At 51.3% G+C, this 20,670-nt stretch overlaps 1 protein-coding gene across 1 annotated transcript in view; it reads right to left on the bottom strand.

Moving 5' to 3' along the window:
• The window catches only part of GRIK4 (glutamate ionotropic receptor kainate type subunit 4), a 429,733-nt gene that overhangs the window by 116,645 nt on the left and 292,418 nt on the right, over nucleotides 1-20,670 (bottom strand). Inside the window, 1 exon segment of the mRNA XM_078432856.2 lies at nucleotides 749-910. Coding sequence (XP_078288982.2) covers nucleotides 749-910 — 162 coding nt within the window.

The raw sequence follows: 20,670 nt of genomic DNA on the forward strand, positions 1-20,670 counted from the left end.
GACCTACTCAGGGCGGTGGTCCAGTGTGATGGAGAGAACCGTGGACCCGGAATCAGGAGTCTCCGACTCGAATTTTGCCCTGCAAAAGCCCTGGCGTTAGACTTTGAACAAGACCTCCACGGCCCCACCCTTACCCCCATTCCCAGTCTGGGCTTCAGTTTCCTTTATCGAAAAATGAGGAAGCAGATGAACTAAAAGTGCCTTCCACTCAGAGGATTCTTTTTTTTTTTTTTTAATGTTTATTTATTGAGAGAGAGCGAGCGCCCACGATCAGGGGAGGGGCAGAGAGAGAGGGAGAGAGAGAATCCCACACAGCCTCCACACTGTCAGCAAAGAGCCTGACATGGGGCTCGATCTCACAAACCATGAGACCATGACGTGAGTCAAAATCAAGAGTCAGCCGCCTAACCGACTGAGCCACCCAGGTGCCCACAGTCAGAGGATTCTTGGATCCTAAACTCAGGCAGGCCCCAGCAACAGCACGACCGGGAGTCTGGCCATAGGGGACGCGCAGACATCACTAAACGACGGCTCCGTGGCCCTGCAGGGCGGTCAGCCTGCTCCCCTCCACCAAGCTCTCCGTTTACAGCTCATCCCCGTCAAACCTCTCTCGTAACCACTTCCCAGCACCCGTACACACCTCTCTTTGAGCTGGGTGGGGCCGGGCAGGGCAGGGCTCTAGGAGGGAGTGTGTGTGTGTGCAGGTGAAGGGGCACCGGGGGTAGCGGGGGCTCCGGCAGGTACTTACCGCAGGGCCAGTGAAGGGCACGTGGTCGCAGTTCTCCTGCCAGGACTGGTTGAGGCTCTGGGCAAACTCTTGGAAGAAAGCATGCGACTGGTTGAAAATGGAAAATCCCAGGATGTTGACACGATCATCCACGAGGCTGTCCATTCTCTGGAGCGAGAACTCCTGGAAGACCCGGCAGTCAGAGAAGAGGGTTAGGTTAGCCAGGGAAGAGGTGTGGGGACGCACTTGGCTGGGGCGCATCTGGGGGGCACATCTGGAGGACCAGAAGGACTTCTGGTCCAACGGACACTTGCGGGTGGGCACCCTGCTCGGTACTCAGGGTCCAGAGAGAACCACGAGTTGTTCTCAGAGGGCTCACGGTGTTGAGGGAGGGGAGGAGAAAAGAAGCGAAAAAAGCGGAATGATCTCTAAGAGAGGTGTGTGCGACACGTGCTGTACGGAGAGAGGAAAGAAAACAACAAAACTAACGTGCCTGGTGGAAGCAGGGCTGTGTCCAAAGAAGACGCGACCCCTGAGCTGAGTCTTGAAGGAGGCAGAGGCATTTTCTGGGTGGGGAATGTAGATGGGCAAAAGCGATGCCACACAGAAGTGGCCGTGATACAAAGGCATGGAGGTGAGGAAGTGTGACACCCCCCCCCCCCCCCCCCCCCAGCCAGCTGCCTGCGATGTACTTGGACAGGGCATGGCTCCTCAAAGTGTGGTCTCCAGAGCACCTGCCATCGGAATTCTCCCGGCTGTCTTTTTTTTTGGTTTGTTTATTTATTTAGTTTTGAAATCGAGCGAGAGAGAGCATGAGCAGCGGAGGGAGACAGAAAATCCCAGGCAGGCCCAGTGCTGTCAGCACAGAGCACGATGATGTGGGGCTCAAACTCGCGAACCATGAGATCGTGACCTGAGCGGAAATCAAGAGTTGGATGCTTAACCAGCTGAGAGCCACCCAGGTGCCCCAGTCTCGCGGGTAACTATTTATTTTAAATTTTTTTTTTCATGTTTGTTTATTTTTTGAAGGAGAGAGACACGGAGTGTGAGCGGGGAAGGGGCAGAGAGAGAGGGGGAGACACAGAATCCGAAACAGGCTCCAGGCTCTGAGGTGTCAGCACAGAGACCGACACGGGGCTCGAACCCACGAACCGTGAGATCGTGACCTGAGCTGAAGTCAGATGCTTAAATGACTGAGCCACCCAGGCACCCCTCCCGGGTAACGGTAAAGGGAAAAAAAAAAAAAAAAAAGTGACAATCCCTGGGCCCCACCCAACACCATCTGAATCACCTGAGCTGAGGCCCAGGAGTCTACGTTTTTAGCAGGTGCCAAGGCTGTTTGCACACCGATGTCTGGGAGTCACTGGGTGAGCACGTGGGATGCAGGGGCGTGGAGGATGGTGAGAAATAAGGCCGGAGAGGTCAGCAGAGGCCAGAGCACAGGGGCTTTCTCCTGTAGGTGATGGGACCCGAGGGGACTGTCAACAGAAGAGTGGCCAAACCAAGTTTGCTGTGGAAGAATCTCAACCTGCCGGTCTGCACGGAGGGTTGTGCCTTCACTTGTTATATTTTTTTCCATTCATTTAACAGACATTCAAGTGTTTATCATGAGCTAGACACAGGCACAAAGGATGTTCTGGGTACAGAAGATACGAACAAGAGAGACACGTGTCTTGCCCTCAAGGAGCGTGTGGGCTGATGGAAGAGGCAGATTGTAAGCCCGTAAATAAATAGATATAATTTTGGTCATCTATGGGAGGCTGTAGTTGGTGGGGGGGGGGGGGGGTGCTGCTACTTTAGAAGAGGCAGTCAGAGAAACCCCATGCGCAGCAGTGACATTTAGAAACTCAAGGGAATTCTCCCAGGACCCGTGGCCCTCTTGCAATCCCTGGGCCGGAGCCAGCTGATCCCTCAGCAAGCTAGAACCTGCGGGCATGAGTCCCATCAAGGCTAGTCCGTGTCAGAGGGAGAAGAATCGCCCTCCTCAGGCAGGGCTGAGCTCAGCGTCCAGGACCTCTAAGGCTCTAGGCAAGGAAACCAGGCAAGAGGGTGTGGATTGGTTTAGCTCACCAATCCTGCTCCTGGAAGAATTCTCCGAATGCAAGTCAGGTCACTTTCACACACTGAAGTCACATTCGTCACACGTTCGCTCTGAGTACCTCACACACGGCTCCACACCCCGTGGGCACACAGTAGTTACGGACCCCAGGACTAACCCATCGGCCACTCTGCCTGACATGACAGATGGGAGGTGCCTGGGGCTTACTTTCCGGCTGGGCAGAAACATTGCTTTCCTTCAGGCAGACTCCCTTCCTTAAGACTTAGCTCCTCCAGGCCCCTGGCCTGGCCCCTCACATCTAGAGCCACTGCCAAGGCCACAGGTCTGATCTCCCGTGCCCAGAGTCTAGCCTGATAAACTGCAGCTTACAGACCGAAGCTACAAAGATTCCTTTGGATCCTCTCATCCCTGACAGCGTGGAGTCGGATGAGGATTAGGTAGATGTTAGATCCTGCCACATTCCCGTTAGGGGAACACAGACACCTCAGAGAACGTATTGATTCACAAACTGATACGATCTCCGAGCTCTCAAACAGGGCAGCTGTCCATGCACCGTGGCCTCCCAGCAGCACAAGGCACAGGTGGCTAAGAAGAAGAGATGCATCTGGCAGGGGAGGGGTGTGGCGGGACAAAGAGCCAGGCTGCTGTCAGGCAACTGAGGGGCCTCACCAGCTGGAAGATGTCCCCTCTCCCTTGGTTTCCTTGTCAACGTGGCCACAGATCATCTCTCCCCCTCTTCCTCCTCTCCCCCACGCAGGCTGACAGAAGGAGGCTCATCTCAAGGGAGCCCTGACGTCTCAGGTGTCTGCAGACTCACAGAGGCCATAAGAGCATAGAGTGACTAGGGCTTTGGTGTTCAAATCCAGGTTCCGCAAATGCGTGCAAAAGGCTTGGCATCGTCTTGGGCACACAGAAGCGCTCAACGTATGACAGTGACCAAAATCCGACCCTGAGATCTCAGGCAGCTTCTGACCCTCTACCTGAGTTCCATTTGCTGTGGAAACCTGAGTTGGAAAGGCGTTTCCTTCAACTCTGTGTTCTGGGCAGAGGAAGAATGAATGAGTTAATTACCGACACTTAAGAGACAGCCCCTCCAGAAGTCAGCCAGGGTGTCTTTTTGCTTTTAATTCCTACCTTCTCATCCCTCAATTATATCCTTTTTCAAAGGCCCCCTTAAGATAAAAAGATCCAGCAGCTTCCTTGATAACTCAATCTATTTATAATGACTCACGGGAGAGCTTGTGGAAGGACAAGAAAGGGGGCGGTGTGTTCTCTTATCAAAATTTCCCGGGACACTCTTAGACTCTGCTCCCTGAGTGCCCTCTCAGTTAGGAAGTGCCTCTTTATGTCTAAACCTGGCCTCTCCTGCCGCCGTTGAAGGCTGATTTCTAAATGAATATGCAAAACCGCCAGTTTCTATACAATGAACATCTTCTAAGCCAGCGTTTCCCAAAGTGTGTTCCTCAGGACACTAGCTTTTTCCAGGATGTTAACAGGAATTGCACCACAGCAAGGTTCCACGTTACGGTAAGAACAGACTGCTTAGGACACCTGCCTTTTCACGATTCGTAACACACGCTAGCATGTTAAAAGGCTTAAAGACGTCCTCCAGCAAAGCAGCTCGTTTACGTTCTGTTCAACCCAGAACCTTCCAAACATATTGACCATGGAACGCTTTTCCCCTCCAAAACCTGAGCGTCTCACAGTAGTGCTCTACAAAATGTGCTCAGGGAAACGCTACTCTAAACGCATTCAAGCAAACATGGATTATAAACCCCAAATCAAGCGGTGGAAACATTTTGCTGAGAGGGATGTTTCCTAAAGTTAACACATTTGAGGATTGGAGGGGATTAAAAGCCATCTGGTTCCTGCTGCCCACCACAAGCTCTAAGAATGCACACCTGGCTCCCTTGGGTTCCCTATGTTCCCCTAACCACACAGCCTGGCTGGCTGCAACCTTCCCTGAAAGGAGAGGAAAGACTGGAAGCCGTGGGGTGGGACAGATTCTTACAGGAGCCTTCATTCTCTTCTTGTAAGTGCTTCAGGAAGGGAAATCCTAAGGGTCCCCACTCCCAATGGGAGTGGATTCCATCGTTGTGACACCGCGGGAAAGCAGGGGGAAGAGCAAATGGTAAAGCCGAATGGCAGAGGACGCCAAGACCAAATCTTCCGTTACTCCAAGTCTGAATGAATTTGTGACAGGCTCTGTACTGCACCTAGAGCAGGGCCTGATACCCAGAGGCTCTTTGGTAAATGTTGGCTGAGGACTGTTGATTGAAGATGTTTCTCATTGACTGAGGACCCTGGGGTCCTCAGCGCGCCTAACTCTTACCACTAATCCACAGTCTTGCTCCTAAAGCAGGCGTAAGAACACGCGTAAAATTTGCGCCACCCCCCGCCTGTCCTCTGGACGTCGCGTCGCATTATCGTGCTTCAAAAGACACATTCTTGACAGCTTGTTTTCTTACCACTTGGCTTTCGCATCAGGACATTCTTAAATGTGTACGCACGCACGCACGTACGGGTGAGGGCGTGTGTGCGAATTCTTGAGTATGCAATGATTTGCAGGGAACTCGATAGCTACAGCCGAAGGTCATGTCGTGAACGAATTCAGGGGTTACCCTTGGATGAGGGGTATTTTGAACAGGCGTGGAGCAGGGCTTGAGAACACCATGGAGAGGTCATCGTCACGAGTGGCACAACCCGTCTGAGTGTCCCCTCACTTTCTCCAGCAGGTGGGACGTTTCCAGGGTCCTGGTCTACCAACGGGCATCTGGTCACGTGCCAGCTGCAGAGACTTCATGGCTCTCCAGCCGCCAAGCTTGGAGCACGGGCAGGCTGTGAGCCCGGGGACAAGGTCGGGCGACGAGAGCGCAAAGCGCAAGAGGTTTGAATGGTCCAGATTCAGTTCTCTAAGGAGAAATGCAGAAAGCCAAACAGAGGCCCCCGGGTGCAGTCCATTACCTCACCCTACATCACCTGGGCCTGGGCCCGCGTCAAACGGGGAAGTAGCGGAAATGGCATTCTATGATGTTCTATTTGCCCTACAGCCCCTTCTCCCTTGTATTTCTAACCCAGTAGCATATTACTCTTCCCCCAGCTACATAAGCTAGAAATTCCAAATTTTCCTTCATCTTTTAACTCCCCATCCAGTCCATTGCCAACTTTGTCAAATCTGTCTCTTGCACGTCCCTCGAATGTCTCTTAAGTCTGTCCCTCCCTTCCCGTTTTTTTAAAGATTTTATTTTAAGTTCTTTTATTTATTTTTATTTATGTTTTTTATCTTGAGGGAGAGAGTAAGAGAAGGGGAGGGGCAGAGAGACAGGGAGACAGAGAATCCCAAGCAGACTCTGCAGTGTCAGCACAGAGCCCGACACGGGGCTCGAACTCATGAACCGTGAGATCATGACCCGAACCAAAAACAAGAGCTGGACGCTTAACCAACCGAGCCACCCAGGCACCCCAAAAACTGTACCTTTAAATAATCTCTACACCCAATGTAGGGGTCCAACTCACAACCCTGAGATCAAGAGTCACCGGGCGCCCCCATCCCTCCCTTTCCAATCCCACCAGGTCAGGCCTTCATCGTTTCCCCTTTCTAACAGCCTGTTAACTAACCAAGGCCACACATCCGATCTCAGGAGACGTGGCCACTCCACTGCACAACCCCCAGGGGCCATTTACATCGATGGCAGTGTGAGGGGTGGCCCCTGGAGTTGTGCCGTGTGGCAGTCCCATCAGGAGACATTAGGGTGCAGCAGAAAGAACACAGGGTTTGAAATAAGACAATCCTGGGTTCTAATCCTGACTGGCCACAAACTAGTTGAGTGATCTCGGGCAGGTCAGTAACATCTCTGAATTGCTGCCTGGTCACCTGTAAAATGCAGAGAATACCTGCCCTGCAGGGATAATCCATGGCAAGCGGCTGGCGCAGAGTAGGCATTCGTAACCTGTGAGTTCTCGTCCCTCCAAATGCCGTCCCTCCTCCACGCTGCCCCCTTCTCTTTCCTCTTCCTGCTCCCCATGCTACAGCTGGATCCTGACAAAGGGAAATATCGGGCTTGGGGGTTTCTCCTCTCTCCTTCTCTTCCCCCTCACTCTTCAGGAAGCTTTTCTTAGCTACTCGTCAAATGAGAAAAGTTTTGCTAAATAAGTTGCCATAAGGTGTTAATTGCTTGGTGTGGCTATTTGTGTCAAGACAGAAGGCTTGGCGTTCCAGATCTTCCAACCATAAATAATTACGACAAAGCAATATTCACAATAATAACAACCGCTACAATTAATTGAGCGCCTACTATGTGCCTGGCCGAATTAAGCACTTCACACGCAGGATTTCAATCCATCCTTACGGCAGCCCCATGACATAGAAGCTGCCACAGTCATCACGTAGCTGAAGGAACTGAGGCCCAGAGTGGTGATGTGGCTCTTCTGAGGCCACACAGCTGTCAACAAAGGGGTTTGGATTCAAACCCAGGCCCAGCTGACTTCAAAGCCAGGGCTCCGTGTTCTCATACCGCCTACTACTCACCACTGTGCGGCCGCGGTGGGGAGAGCCACCAAGGGTCAGGGGTGCTACGAGCTCACTGGGAGAAGGCGGTAGAATTGCCAGCAAAATGGAGTTAAAACTGACTTCAGAACACACGACTCGTAAGACCGATGAGATTTGCAGCTACAAAACGGACACTGATAGACTGAGTAAGGGGATCACCACACATCGACTAAATCTCGGCACGAGAAGGATTGTAATCACAAAGGGAAGGGGTCTGGGGCTTGGTGGGGGTCCCAGACCGAGCAACTAAACGATGACCCCGAGAGCACGGGCGAGCCAAGGTTTGTGCCACACCACGTATGCTCAGCATGAAGAGCCCAGAGAAGGAAAGTGAGCGGACCCCAGGGTGCAGCAGGTGGGAAGGAAGTGGAAAGAAAGGCGGTATGATTGAAGATGTGTGTGGCCGAGGTGCATCGAGAAGTGGGCAGTGAACGCAGCTTCGTGAACTTGGCCGTCTTGCGTGAGTTGCTCAGGACCCTCAGCCATCCCTAAGACGCCTCTGCGGTCACCATCGTTTGCGCCACAAACGCTTCCCTGCTGGCTTGTCGGCTCTCTCGCTCATTGCTGCGTCCCTAGTGCCTAGAGAAAGGCAGTGAAAGCCAAAGCTGCCTCATTGGTTTAATTAAACGATTAGGAGAATAATTGTTCCGGACAGAGCAGGCATAAATGTAGAGTTATAACGTTTTAAGGCACATACTATCAATTGGTACTTTGTCCTCGATTTTCCTCACTGAAATCCCATATTCCGAAACCAATCTTTGCTTTTTGCATTTTTTAATCTCTTTATTTTTATCTCTTTTAATTAGACAAGTTTTCTCGTTACAAAGTGAGGGGGAAAAAAACACTTCACAGTGAGGCTTAAAAGAGATCACGTACAGGAAAAGCACTATACAAACTCAAAGGAAGATACAAACTCCTTGAGTGATTAGCATTAGTAATAGTAACAATAAAATCGCTCAAGGAATGCATTTTGCGTGCACTTTCAGGCATCGTTAACAGGCAGCGAGGAGGCAGCATGGGGCGGAGGCTCCCAGATTGTGCCACAAAGGCGAGCCTCTCTGTTCCTGCGTGAAACCCTCAGCTCCTGGTGGCCCGTGGCAGTGGCCCAAGAACCTGAACAGCTCCCTTCCTGCCACGCCCACGGACAACCCCTAAAACGTGCCATTCTGATGCCTGATGGCCTCTGGAATCTCCCTGAATTCTGCCACCCAGACCTAGTTGGGTTCTGTCTTTCTTTGGTTTCTATTCTTTTTTTTTTTTAATTTTTTTTTAACGTTCTATTTATTTTTGAGACAGGGAGAGACAGAGCATGAACAGGGGAGGGTCAGAGAGAGGGAGACACAGAATCTGAAGCAGGCTCCAGGCTCTGAGCTGTAAGCACAGAGCCTGACGCGGGCTCGAACTCACAGACCATGAGATCGTGATCTGAGCTGAAGTCAGCCGCTTAACCGACTGAGCCACCCAGGTGCCCCTGGTTTCTATTCTTTTTTTTTTTTTTTTTTTAATTTTTTTTAAACGTTTTTATTTATTTTTGAGACAGAGAGAGACAGAGCATGAACGGGGGAGGGTCAGAGAGAGAGGGAGACACAGAATCTGAAACAGGCTCCAGGCTCTGAGCGGTCAGCACAGAGCCCGACGCGGGGCTCGAACTCACGGACCGTGAGATCATGACCTGAGCCGAAGTCGGCCGCTCAACCGACTGAGCCACCCAGGCGCCCCCCCTGGTTTCTATTCTTAACAGTGGTGTCTTCAAACACACCCTTGCTTTGTGGCTGCTTTCGCCCAAGACTCTGCCTTTGATCCCTTCACCTCCATGCCCAGCCCTGGCCTCTCACTGCCTGAGAGGGGAGGCCAGCAGCCTACCTCACCTAAAGCCCAAGTCATTTATTAAACATCTATTTATTACTGAGTTAATAACATTCACTGCTTCTGTCGTCACGGCTCTGCTTAGCTCACAAGGCACTTCCATAGATCACTTCTGGTCCCCACAAGGACATTCATATTCCCATTTGCGGGAAGAAGAAACCAAGGTGCCTGGGAGTTAAGTGTCTTACCCAAAAGACAGACACAGGATTAAGACCCGGGTACTGGCATAGAAGATCAGTGCTTATTATCCCATTTCTCCCGACTGTGCACCCAGAACCAGGTCACCAAGAGGCACAGGATAAACTAAATACATGTGCCCTTCCCTGAGGTTGCTCAGGATTGACAACCTTTTTTTAAGAACTTTTTTTATGTTTTATTTTTGAGAGAGAGAGAGAGCGCAAATAGAGGAGGGGCAGAGAGAGAGCGAGACACAGAATCCAAAGCCGGCTCCAGGCTCCGAGCTGTCAGCACAGAGCCCGACACGGGGCTCGAACTCCCAAACCACGAGATCATGACCTGAGCCGAAATCGGACGCTCAACTGACTGAGCCACCCAGGTGCCCCCATGACTGACAGCCTTTTATGTTCTCACCCCAGGAGTACTGAGAACACCAAAGGATTCCAACTTCTTAGGCTGTTATGATGAAGCAAGATATCCTTAAGACTTTATCATTCCCATACTTGAACTCCTGATCCTTCCTCCCCCATCCGATTCCCGCCCTTGGTTGCCTACTTGTGAACGTGACCATCATCCACCTGCCGTTCAGTTTAGAATTTGTAACTCCTTCTCTGTTTCTTTCATTCTCTCACGTTGCCCATCTCATTCAGTTGTGCATGTATTCATTCCTGGTCATCGAGAACATTTTACATCCTCCACATCTCTTGAATCTTTCGCCTGCCCACCATCCCCACCACCTCTGCCTCAATTCAGATCTTCACCAGCTTGTTCTTGGACTACCAACTAAGCCATTTACATCTCTCCGAGCTCCTTCTCGGGGCTACTGCTGGAAGGATCTTCCTAAACTATACATTTGATCACGAGTCCCCCTCTACTTCCCAATGCTCTTGACCGCAAACAGGGCAAAAACAAACTTAGGTTTACGCACACGTCTTTTCATGCTGTGAACCCTGTCTACTCCTCTGTTCATTCTTCACCTTGACCTCCTCCATCCCCCAAGACAGGCGGGACGAGCCCTTGCCTCAACCCGGCCACCACTGTAGATATACATATATCATCAGAACTTTATATCATGTGAGTTTGTCCAAAGCTGCCTTCCAAGGACTGGGTGCTCTGGAGACAAATGCGCTCATATCACCAGCACTTACACTGGTGCACGACACAGAGAAAGAAGTCAACACTTTTGGTTGAATGAACCTAAGAAGAGAGTGCCTGGCCGCTTGTCCCTCACCTTACCCCATGGACAGCATGGACCTTTCAACTTCCCGAGGCTCTTCTCTATGGCTATATCCATTCATTTTTTCCGGGGACCCAAGGCATGGCGGAGGCCAGGTCCCAGACCCCTGTCTCATAAGTGCCCTCTCAGCTTGTGTCAGGAAAGCCCTGATGGCTCCAGCCATGAGGAGTCCAGAGCGGTGGGTACCCGTGCATCCCCTCCCTCCCCACACCCGGTTTCTGTCTGTCTGTTAATCTGCATCAAAGCCTCTGCTCTCTGCAGGCTGGGCAATCGCTTTTGTGGAATAGGGCTTTGAAGAAAGTAGCAGCTGGGAGGCTAATTCATACCTGTCAGTGAATTCCATTTAATGGGAGATTTGGTCCTAAACCTCTCAGCCCCCAGATCTCCTGGATTCTTCTCCCTACATGCCTCCTATTCATTTCTCCCCGTGACCTAAACACGCGTATCTGTTCCTCCCAGGGACCCAGTCCCTTCTCTGCTTCTCTTTCCCAACACGAATCCACAAACAGGACTTCAAATGCAGACCATATTCCGTCTCGTTTATTGATCTGTTCCCTGTACCTTACCCCATGCCTGTGTTTAGCAAATGCTCAATATACACTCGTTAAATGAATTAACGTTCACCTGTAAACACCCATCAGGGTGGGATCGCCTTTCCAAAGCCTTTGGTCATTTGCTCCCAGGAAGAGGAAGGCAGAGGCTAGGGGGAAAGACCTTCCTATTTCCACCCCAGCAGCCGTGACCGTCTTCGTTTTGCACTTAGAAATCTGTTCTGTGCCTCTGGGACTCAATAAGTGGTTATCAACTGTGAAGCTGAAACCTCCGTGGGTCAAACTGACATGAGAAATAGTGGACACTGTGCTCTCCCCTTAGGCTGGGGATTGCTACTGCTTCTCTGCAGGTCTGCTTCCTTTATCAGACATCGATTCCTTACTTCTGAGGTCCCCTGCACTCAGGATCCATTGATCAGGCCTCCCGTCTCCACATCAGGCGCTAAACCTGCCTCTTCCCAGGTCCCAACTCATTAGCCTCAGGCACGTAGAGACTCGAGGCATCCCTTTCACAAGGGACATAAGGAGATTCTGAGGAAGGTGAGTGATGCGGTCAATCCGTAGCCCTGGCCTCCTACTGACTCTGCCCCTCGGCATCTCTGCAGCAGGACCAAAACGATGGGCTCCCGCAGCGGCTGGGACTCTCGCTGTCTCTGACATGCTCAAGATCAGTCAGGACGAATGTGACTAAGGCAGGACCAGAACCCAGGCCACCGGGCTCTCAGACTGTTTCCCACAGGGGAGGGAACTGTAATACCAGGAGACTTTCAGATCTGGGCCATTTTTACCTCATTCGTCGCACAAAAGATATGAGCATCTCCTATAGATGACACATCCCACTAGGCACTAGATACACAACAAAGCCTGTCGCTGTCTTCAAGGTCTATATATACCTACTCGGTGGCAAGCCGGAGGCGAGTCCCAGACAGTTGGTCAGTACAAGTGCTAGGGGTACGGATCAAGGGGGTCCCTTGTATCAGAATTTCTGTGGATTTTCCTAAGCTGAGGGCTGGTTGCAAGACAAGGCCTGACGGAAGAGCAGGAGCCACCCGGATGGAGAGATGGGAGGAGGAGCCCGGAGCCCCAGGAGCGAGGGTGTGTGATAAATTCAGGGAACTGTACGTCTCTCAGTCTGGCTGGGGCGGGCTATGGGTGGTGGGGAACAGGGCAGGGTAAAGCCCAGAGAGGGAGGTTCGTAAGAGGCTGCTTTGGACTTTATCCTGAGGGTAATGGGGAGCTACTGAAGGATTGCAAGCAAGAGAGAGCATCTGGAATGGTTTCCAGAAGATCTTAACTCCTGGGCAAGATAAATCCAGTTTTGAAATCCAGGGGGGTTATTGCCGGAGGCTTCACCCGGTTGGGCAGATGTCACGTTCACTGCTGGGCTGGGAACGTGAGGTGTCAGAACCGCAAAGACGGGGCTGGGGGGAGCCTCGGATGGTGATTAATTGAGCTGCTGATGCCTCTGACACTGAGTGGAGCCTGATGCTGGTGACAGAGAAGCTGGATTGCTTAATAATAACATTACTTGATACTCCTAATGGTGCTTGTAATACAATAGCACTTATAATGTAATAATAATAATAATACGATTTGCCATAACGTCTTTTATTCTCAGACTCCCTATGCTTTCCAAACATTCAGTAAACCGCAAACATTCTTCTCAGCAGGGCCCAAATTCCTCAGGACCAGGAGCTCCTGTGGTGCGAATGCAGTGCCAAGTGGCCTCAGTTTCCCTCTCCGGCTCTCAATCTTCTCTCTGGGGCTGGTTTACGGACCACCAGCAGGGACTGGGGTGCTCCCTGCCCAGAGCCCTGCAGCGGGCCAGCAAGGAGAACCTGGCTGTATCACCTCTCAGGAGATACGTCATTTCCTGTCCCAAGACTCTCCAGTCCCTTCTTCCTGGTTCCACGGCTGTATCTCTTGTCTATCCTTTCAGCAGGTAATGGCGGGGACAGATGGCAAAAGAAATAAACCAACATACAAGGTTGGCAGCGTGGTAGGGAGGATTGGAAGGTGGCCCCCCAAGAGTCCCCCCCCATCCCACAACTCACTCACTCACTCTCTCTCTCTCTCGTCAGGACTGGGGCTATGATGGGTTCTACTTCCATGATTATGTTATGTTATAAGGCACAGATTATCCAGGTGGTTCTGACCTAAGCACTTGAGCACTTTAAAAACAGTTTTCTCTTGGGGCGCCTGGGTGGCTCAGTCGGTTAAGCGGCCGACTTCAGCTCAGGTCACGATCTCGCTGTCCGTGAGTTCAAGCCCTGCGTCGGGCTCTGGGCTGATGGCTCAGAGCCTGGAGCCTGCTTTGGATTCTGTGTCTCCCTCTCTCTCTCTGCCCCTCCCCCGTTCATGCTCTGTCTCTCTCTGTCTCAAAAATAAATAAAACGTTAAAAAAAAAAAAAAAAAAAAAACCAGTTTTCTCTGGCTGGTTACAGACAAGGAAGTCACAGAGATTGCAAGTGTGAGAAAGGCTGACATAGGAGGAGGTTCTGTTAGTGAGATGAGATCGGGATGTCACAGAGGACCAGAGAGTGGCCTCTGAATGCTGAGAGCAATCCCCAGCCAAGAGCTGGGAAGAAAACAGAGATTTCAGTCCTGTAACCACAAGGACATGAATCCTGACAACAGAAATGAGCCTGGAAGAGGTCCCCGAACTGCGGATGAGAAAATGGCCAGCCACCATCTCGATTTCAGCCCGAGCCGAGAGCCCAGCCATGCCATGCTGGACATGTGACCTACAGAACTGTGAGCTAATAACCGGGGTTATTTTAAGCTGCTTTGGAGTTATTTGTTGCACAGCAACAGAAAATTAATACAGCACGGAAAAAGCAATAAAGATCAGTGTGATAAGGACAAGGTGTGGGCTGGGAGGTCACGGGCAAATTCTCAGCTCCACAAGCTCAGCACATGTTGATTGAAGGACCCCAGACCGGGCTCTCAAACTTCTCTGGTTCTCACTTTCCTGCTTCGTAGAACTGGAACACCTATCTGGTGGTGATATTCTGAGGACTCAAGATCCTGGACGTAATGCTTAGAACGGTGTCTGCACATGGGTGGTACTCAGAATCAGGAAGCGATCACTATTTCATTGCCAGCTATGGAAGCGGGTAGATTTTTTTTTTAAATATTTACTTATTTTGAGAGAGAGACAGAGAAAGTGCCTGCGCGTGAGGGGGGGGGGAAGCGGCAAAGAGAGAATCCCAAGAAGGCTCCCCGCTGTCAGTGCCCAGATCGACTTAGAGTTCCATGTCACAACCATGTGACATCATGACCTGAGCCAATATCAAGAGTTGGATGCTTAACCGACTGAGCCACCCAGGCCGCCCTGTAAATGGGTAGGTTTTTATGATCAGACCCGTGATTGGACATGACCGGGGACTACTGGGTCACCGGACAGAAGGGGAGGCCGATTCCTCTCTCACTGAATTAATGGCACTTCTGAATCGTTAACAAATTTGTGACAGAGGGCAAGGCAAGTCTTCCTTTCTCCCAAAGCTCTATTGCACAGAAGGCCTGGGCAGTCACAGGGGTCCATTTCCATTACGTTTCTAGAGATTCTAAACCAGAGGAGTCCCCAGGGTCTACTTCTTATTTCAATTTGATTGATTTCATATGCACAGTCTGGTGCACCCAGTCGGCGACACACACAGGCGTAGATGAGCGTGTGCGCGTGTGTGGGTATGCGTGTAGGGGCAGACAGAGGGAACAACTTTCAATTACTGTTAAACGGATGATACACAAATATCTCAACCTTAGTTCTGGGAGCCCCGCGGGACCCACGTTCACTGTCATGCTGTTTGTCAAACATCAGCAAAGGGGTTGTCTGATAATTGGCTCCTCCGATGCGAAGCAGTTTTTTCCGCCTCCGCTAGGGTCTCAAAACCCCCTATCGAATGCTTCTCCGGTTTCCATCGATTTTCCTGGCAATATTCATTCCACTCTTGCATCCCCTGCCCCACGTGGTAAGGATTCAAGTGCATCTGGAAGCTCCTGACTCAGCTTTAAAAACCAGACCCCAGGGCGAAGCCCAGATGCCGGGCTCCTCCCCCAACCCAAGCTCTGGGATAAAGGCCTAACTGGGTCATTTCCAGTTTCAATGATCCCGCATCCCTGCTACCGGTGCCTGGTTCTTCCAGGATAATTGACCACAGTGCCTCATTCCCCCACCGCCCCCTCAGATATACCGATTAATCAGCCCCGGCTGAGACCAACTCTTGCTTTGGGTAGACAGCAGATGAAGAAACACGAGCGGCATATCTCAAATATGGTAGTTCTTGGAGAAGCCTCCTAGGCAGCTCGGGATGACTCTCTCGGTCACCCGGGCTGGCCAAGGGGAAGGTTCTCGCCCAACGTGACTTGGTGAGCATAGCCACACATCTGCAGCCCAGGCAGGCCGTGGCTCGATTCAAACGCCTCCTGGTCCGTAGCCCCCTACCGGGTACGGTCAAGAGTGAGGAGAGAGGAAGTTTCAGAAGCTCCGAGGCAGGGGTGGCCATCTGAAGAGCAGCAGTAACACAGGAGGACTGAGTATTAGACACGAGTCCTGCCGGCCCAGGGCTGCTGGAGCTCCAGCTGAAGTTAATCTACACCACCTGGTACCTTGAGTCGGGTCTGGACCCGTGCCTTCTGTCATCTGCCCCCTTGACGGCCACCACAGCCGCCTGCGGCTTTCCTTCCCCAGGGCTCAGGCTTTGAAGGTCCTGCCAATAAAGAAGAGCAGAGGACGGGCCACTCTGCCAGTCCAGGCTGAGCCTGCTTCACGACAAGGAACGGGGCAGAATCGTTCGTCCATCGGATACTTACAAGTAGCTGGCTTCATGAGCACATCAGGGCCACCCCACTATAGGACCGGCCCAATCTCCCTACTTTTCCCCAGGCAGCCCTGGCTTCACTTCTCTCCTTAGGTCAGTAGTGCCCATCACCTTGCAGGGGGACAACTGTTGACAGCTATCCACGTGAGCCTCAAGTGTCTCAGGCATGTGTGACAAGCTACGTCCGCACTCGAGGTGTTAACTCGGGTCCACTTGGGACTCAACCTCCCCTCTCCGCCCGCCTTACACAGGACAGCAAAGCTGGCTGCCTGTGTGAGGAATGAAGGCTCTGAAAGGTTCTCCCCACCCCAAAACACCTTCCTCACCAACTTCACAATTTTCCACATTATCTGCTTCCTTGGTTAAGGCCTTGGTTAAAAAGCAAATGTTGTCTAAGGCATTAAACTGTGTGTATCCTTCATTTAGATAGAACGTCCTGCCCATCCCCCTTCTCCACCTGGCTAATCCCCAGAGATTCTTTAAAGGCCCCTGGGGTGCAGCCTCCTCCAGGAAGCTTTCCCTGAAGCTGTCGGGCTAGGCCAAGGGCGCCTTGTTTGATGGTCCCATAACGCCCTGGGAAGATCTTCCTCGCTTTATTTAACCTGTTCACTTACAATAATTTACTTGGGTTTATCTCTCCATCTAGTGTGACCTCCTCGATGACGGAACTTTATTCATTGTTGCATCCCTGACACAGTGAGTCCTCCGTCAGTGCTGATCCAGTGAACGTGTGGGCCTGCGGGCCGGGGGACCTCCGGTCCCCACTCCTGGCTCTCACTAGGAGAGCTCAGGTGAGTCATAACTCCCTCCTCAGTTATGTCCACAACTGTGAAATGACAAGATTTAGCCAGATGCTCTCAACGGTCCCCAAATTCGATGCTATCCTCATCCATTACCATATTGGCACAAACTGAGTTTTGAGACCGGGGAGGCCCGTCATCCATTGGGGAAGCAGGCTGGGCACAGGGGACAGGATGGCTACTTCCGGGCAAGGGAAAGTAAGAGAGCCGCACAGCTCAAGAGTCAGGGGTGCTCGGTCCCACTGTGGGGACCTGGCCTGTGGGGGCCACGGGAGAGATATGCAAGGCGGACAGAGACACTGAAAAGCCGTGTGGAGGAAAATCACCTACTTCACGTGGTAAACATGCTGGTCAGGAGAAGTCACTCAGCCATTATCATATAAATGGAGTCCAATTCATGAAGTCAACAGCATTTCAGAGTCGAGAGATCTCTGGAGACCCTCTAGTTTATTGCCAGGGGAGGAAGGACTTGTTCAAGGGTACACACATGGTCAGTTGGTGGGACAGCCAAGACAAGACCCTGGGCCTGCCAACGCCAATGTTAAAAAGTCCATCAACTCTGTGGGGCAGATGGGATGTCATCTGACCCAAACCTGGCTTTGCTGGCTCTGGTTCCATCTGTCTCCACCCCCCTCCCTCGCTCCAGCCGCATTGCTGCCCCCACACCCTTGCTCAGACTCATGCCTTACCTCTGCCTACGTATCCCTCAGCCATTCTCATTTCTCACCATCCTTTAAAACACGATGAAAGGAAGCCATATCTGTAAACCTTTCTTCACGCTCCCGAAGAAGCACCAAATGCTCCCCTCCTCTGGCCTTCCATACCTCGCAATTACAAACAGAGCTCTTCAAGCCCCACCACGCAGCTGCTTGGATTCCCCAGCATACAGTAGGCACTTAATAAATCTCTGCCGAATAAGTATAGTCGATTTTAGCATTTTCCAAAGGTAAGTCGCTAAATCACGGCTGACTAACCACTTTATAATCCTATAACTCGGGCCAAGGGGCTTCCAGCAGTCAGCCACAGTCTCCCCAAGTGCAATTGCAACGAATAACTCTTCAGTCAATACCTCCTAAATCTCCTTCCAATTCTCCCTGCCATTCCTCTTTCTGAATACACCCCCTCCGTACCAGCGACCTAGCTCAGAGCACAGGCACAGGGGGGTCAGCAGCCAGAGAGCACAATTTTGGAGTTAAGAGCTTCTCCTTAAGATGCTGGCATACCCGCGTGTGTGCCCAGGAGACATTCGATACTGCCGGACCCGCTACGTCATAGGGTTGGCTTTGGAGGGGGGTGGTACAATGGAGGTTCAGACAGACACATGGGGAGCTTCCACTCCATTACTCCTTTCCTAGTTACACTAAAAACATATTTATTCACCAAAGTGTACTGTATTATGCAGGGTAGTTCTTCTAGAAGGCTCAATAAAGGTGAAGTATGTAGATTGACTTAATAATTTTGCAATGAACTACACTTTAGAATCAATTGCTCTGGCACTAGAAAGTTGTCTGACTGATGGATTGTTAGCTGCTGGCTAGCTCTGTGTGTGCATGTGTGTGTGTGCAAGAGTGTGTACCCGTACGGTGTGTGCTTTTGGTAAAAGACTAAGCTACAGAAGACGCTTGAGCACCGTGGGAACTGTCATTCTAACTAGGTGAGAAGCCAATTGTGAAAGGTTTCTGATATTAGCTCTGATGAAACTAAAGGCAATAAATTGGGAAACTGAGGTTTAAGGATGGACATACCCAACAGAGAAGCAGGAAAGAAGGAAGGGAAGGGAATAATGTTTACTGGCAGCCCACTGAGGAGTTCCACGTCCTTCACAAATATGTTCTGTGAACGGAACACAGGGTGCTGGGAAGGTATCAGGGGAGACCCCCCTGAGGAAGTGACATTTAAGTAAGATCTGAAAAAAGACAGGGAGGGTTGGCTCACCAAAGCAAGGATCAGAAGGGACGGACAGTGAGCACTTCCTCTGGAATCAATGGTTTTCTTCCTCCCTGTCTGCCCTGGCTCCCCTTTCTGTAATCATTTCAGCAATTCCAATTCCTTAATCTCTCTGATAGACCTTTAGAAGAATAAACATAGGCTTGGTCTGCTTGACAGTAAAAATGAACTCGGAGGAGAAAAACTGGCTGCATATATTCATTCTGCCCAAACAAGACAGAGACAGGGGCTTAGAAGGGTTATTCCTTGCAAGGACTCATTGGGACCTGGCTACTCTTTGGGAAGCCGAGGAGCTGTTGGCTGAACAGAAACTGCTCTCGTGGGCCATGCAGGCCCTCCAAGTTCATGGTCATTCTCCCTCACCTCCAGGAAACATTCTCAATCTGAGGGTGCTGTGATGTGGAATGCCCCTGGCAGGGTGTAGGATAAAACAAGTTCAGAGCTGGAAAGACCCCAAGAGATCACCTAATACAACTTCATCATTAAAAAAAAAAATGTTTTTTAATGTTTGTTTATTTATTTATTTATGTTGAGAGACAGAGCGTGAGTGGGGAAGGGGCAGAGAGAGAGGGAGACACAGAATCCGAAGCAGGCTCCAGGCTCCCAGCTGTCAGCACAGAGCCCGACGCGGGGCTCGAACCCACCAACTGTGAGGTCATGACCTGAGCCAAAGTCGGCCGCTCAACCACGGAGCCACCCAGGTGCCCACAACCTCATCATTTTATAGATGAGGAAGTCAAGCCTGACGGGGGCACAAATGTGATAGAATGAAGTGGTTAAGTGCTAGAACCACCTGGGATCATGACCTGGCTCTACTACCTTGAGTTTTAGGAGCCTCCCCTAGCTCATCCCTAAAATGGGAATAAAGCGGTGCCTCCCGCTTGAATGGTCTTGAGGTTTACGTGAGAGAATAACTGAGAAGCACTAATGACAGAGCCTTGAGTGTGGAAAGTATTCACTAAGTCAACCATCATTACTGCTGTGTCACTCAGCTAGTTCACAGCAGGGCTATAACTAGAAGTCATAGCTGCTTCTCTGGCCTGTCCTCTATCTGACGAGGGCTCCTGCCGCTGCAAACCCTCCCCATGTCTCCCAACATGGCACGGCCAGCACCCAGCCCCTTCTCTCTAGATTCCCCAAGGGAAGAACTCTGCGGTGGCCGTGGCCTCTCTCTACACCCCACAAATGGCAGTCTGCCCTCCGGCACAATGGTGGGACCAGGAGCACCAAGGTGTAGGCCCGGCCTGGGGCACCACAGTGCATCGGTGATCACGGCACCCAGCCAGCCATGCCACCGACACCTGCCAGCCCAGGGCCCAACTATTTCCTGCCTTTCGCTGACATTTCACCACTCGTGACCCTTAACCTTAACTCTCTACGCTTCTCCCCAGAGGCTGCAGCTCCTTCCTTTGGCACCGGGCCCATCTGTAGTCTCTGGCAACAGATTAGGGTGATTTTATCTTTTCTATTAGGCGGTGATTGCAAATCTCCCTGGGTTCATTAGTAGCTGGTAATCCCTCCAGATTTATTAGCTCAAACTGTGCCTCCTCCTTCACCTTCTCTCTTCAGACGACACCTCTGCTGCCTCAGCGGCCAACTGGGCTTTGCCCAAAGGCCCTTAATTCCTCGCGTCCTCTGTCCGAATTTCCATCAGTCTTGCCGAACAGTGGTTCCTCTGCCAAAGCCCGAGGCCGAGTGGAGGACAGAGACTCCTTCCAGACTCCAGAGGGGAACGAGCTCGGCGAATCCATAACAGTCCTGAGCGTGCCCCACCTGGAGGTGCCAGACGGGACCGCCATCCTGGACACGCACTCCAGGGGCCGACCCTTTTAGTTTTTTTTTTTTTTTTTTTTTTTTAAATTTTTTTTTTTAACGTTTATTTATTTTTGAGACAGAGAGAGACAGAGCATGAACGGGGGAGGGGCAGAGAGAGAGGG

The sequence above is a fragment of the Panthera onca genome, chromosome D1 (assembly GCF_046562875.1).
Source record: "Panthera onca isolate mPanOnc1 chromosome D1, mPanOnc1 haplotype 2, whole genome shotgun sequence".
NCBI classification, from domain to species: Eukaryota; Metazoa; Chordata; class Mammalia; order Carnivora; family Felidae; genus Panthera; species Panthera onca.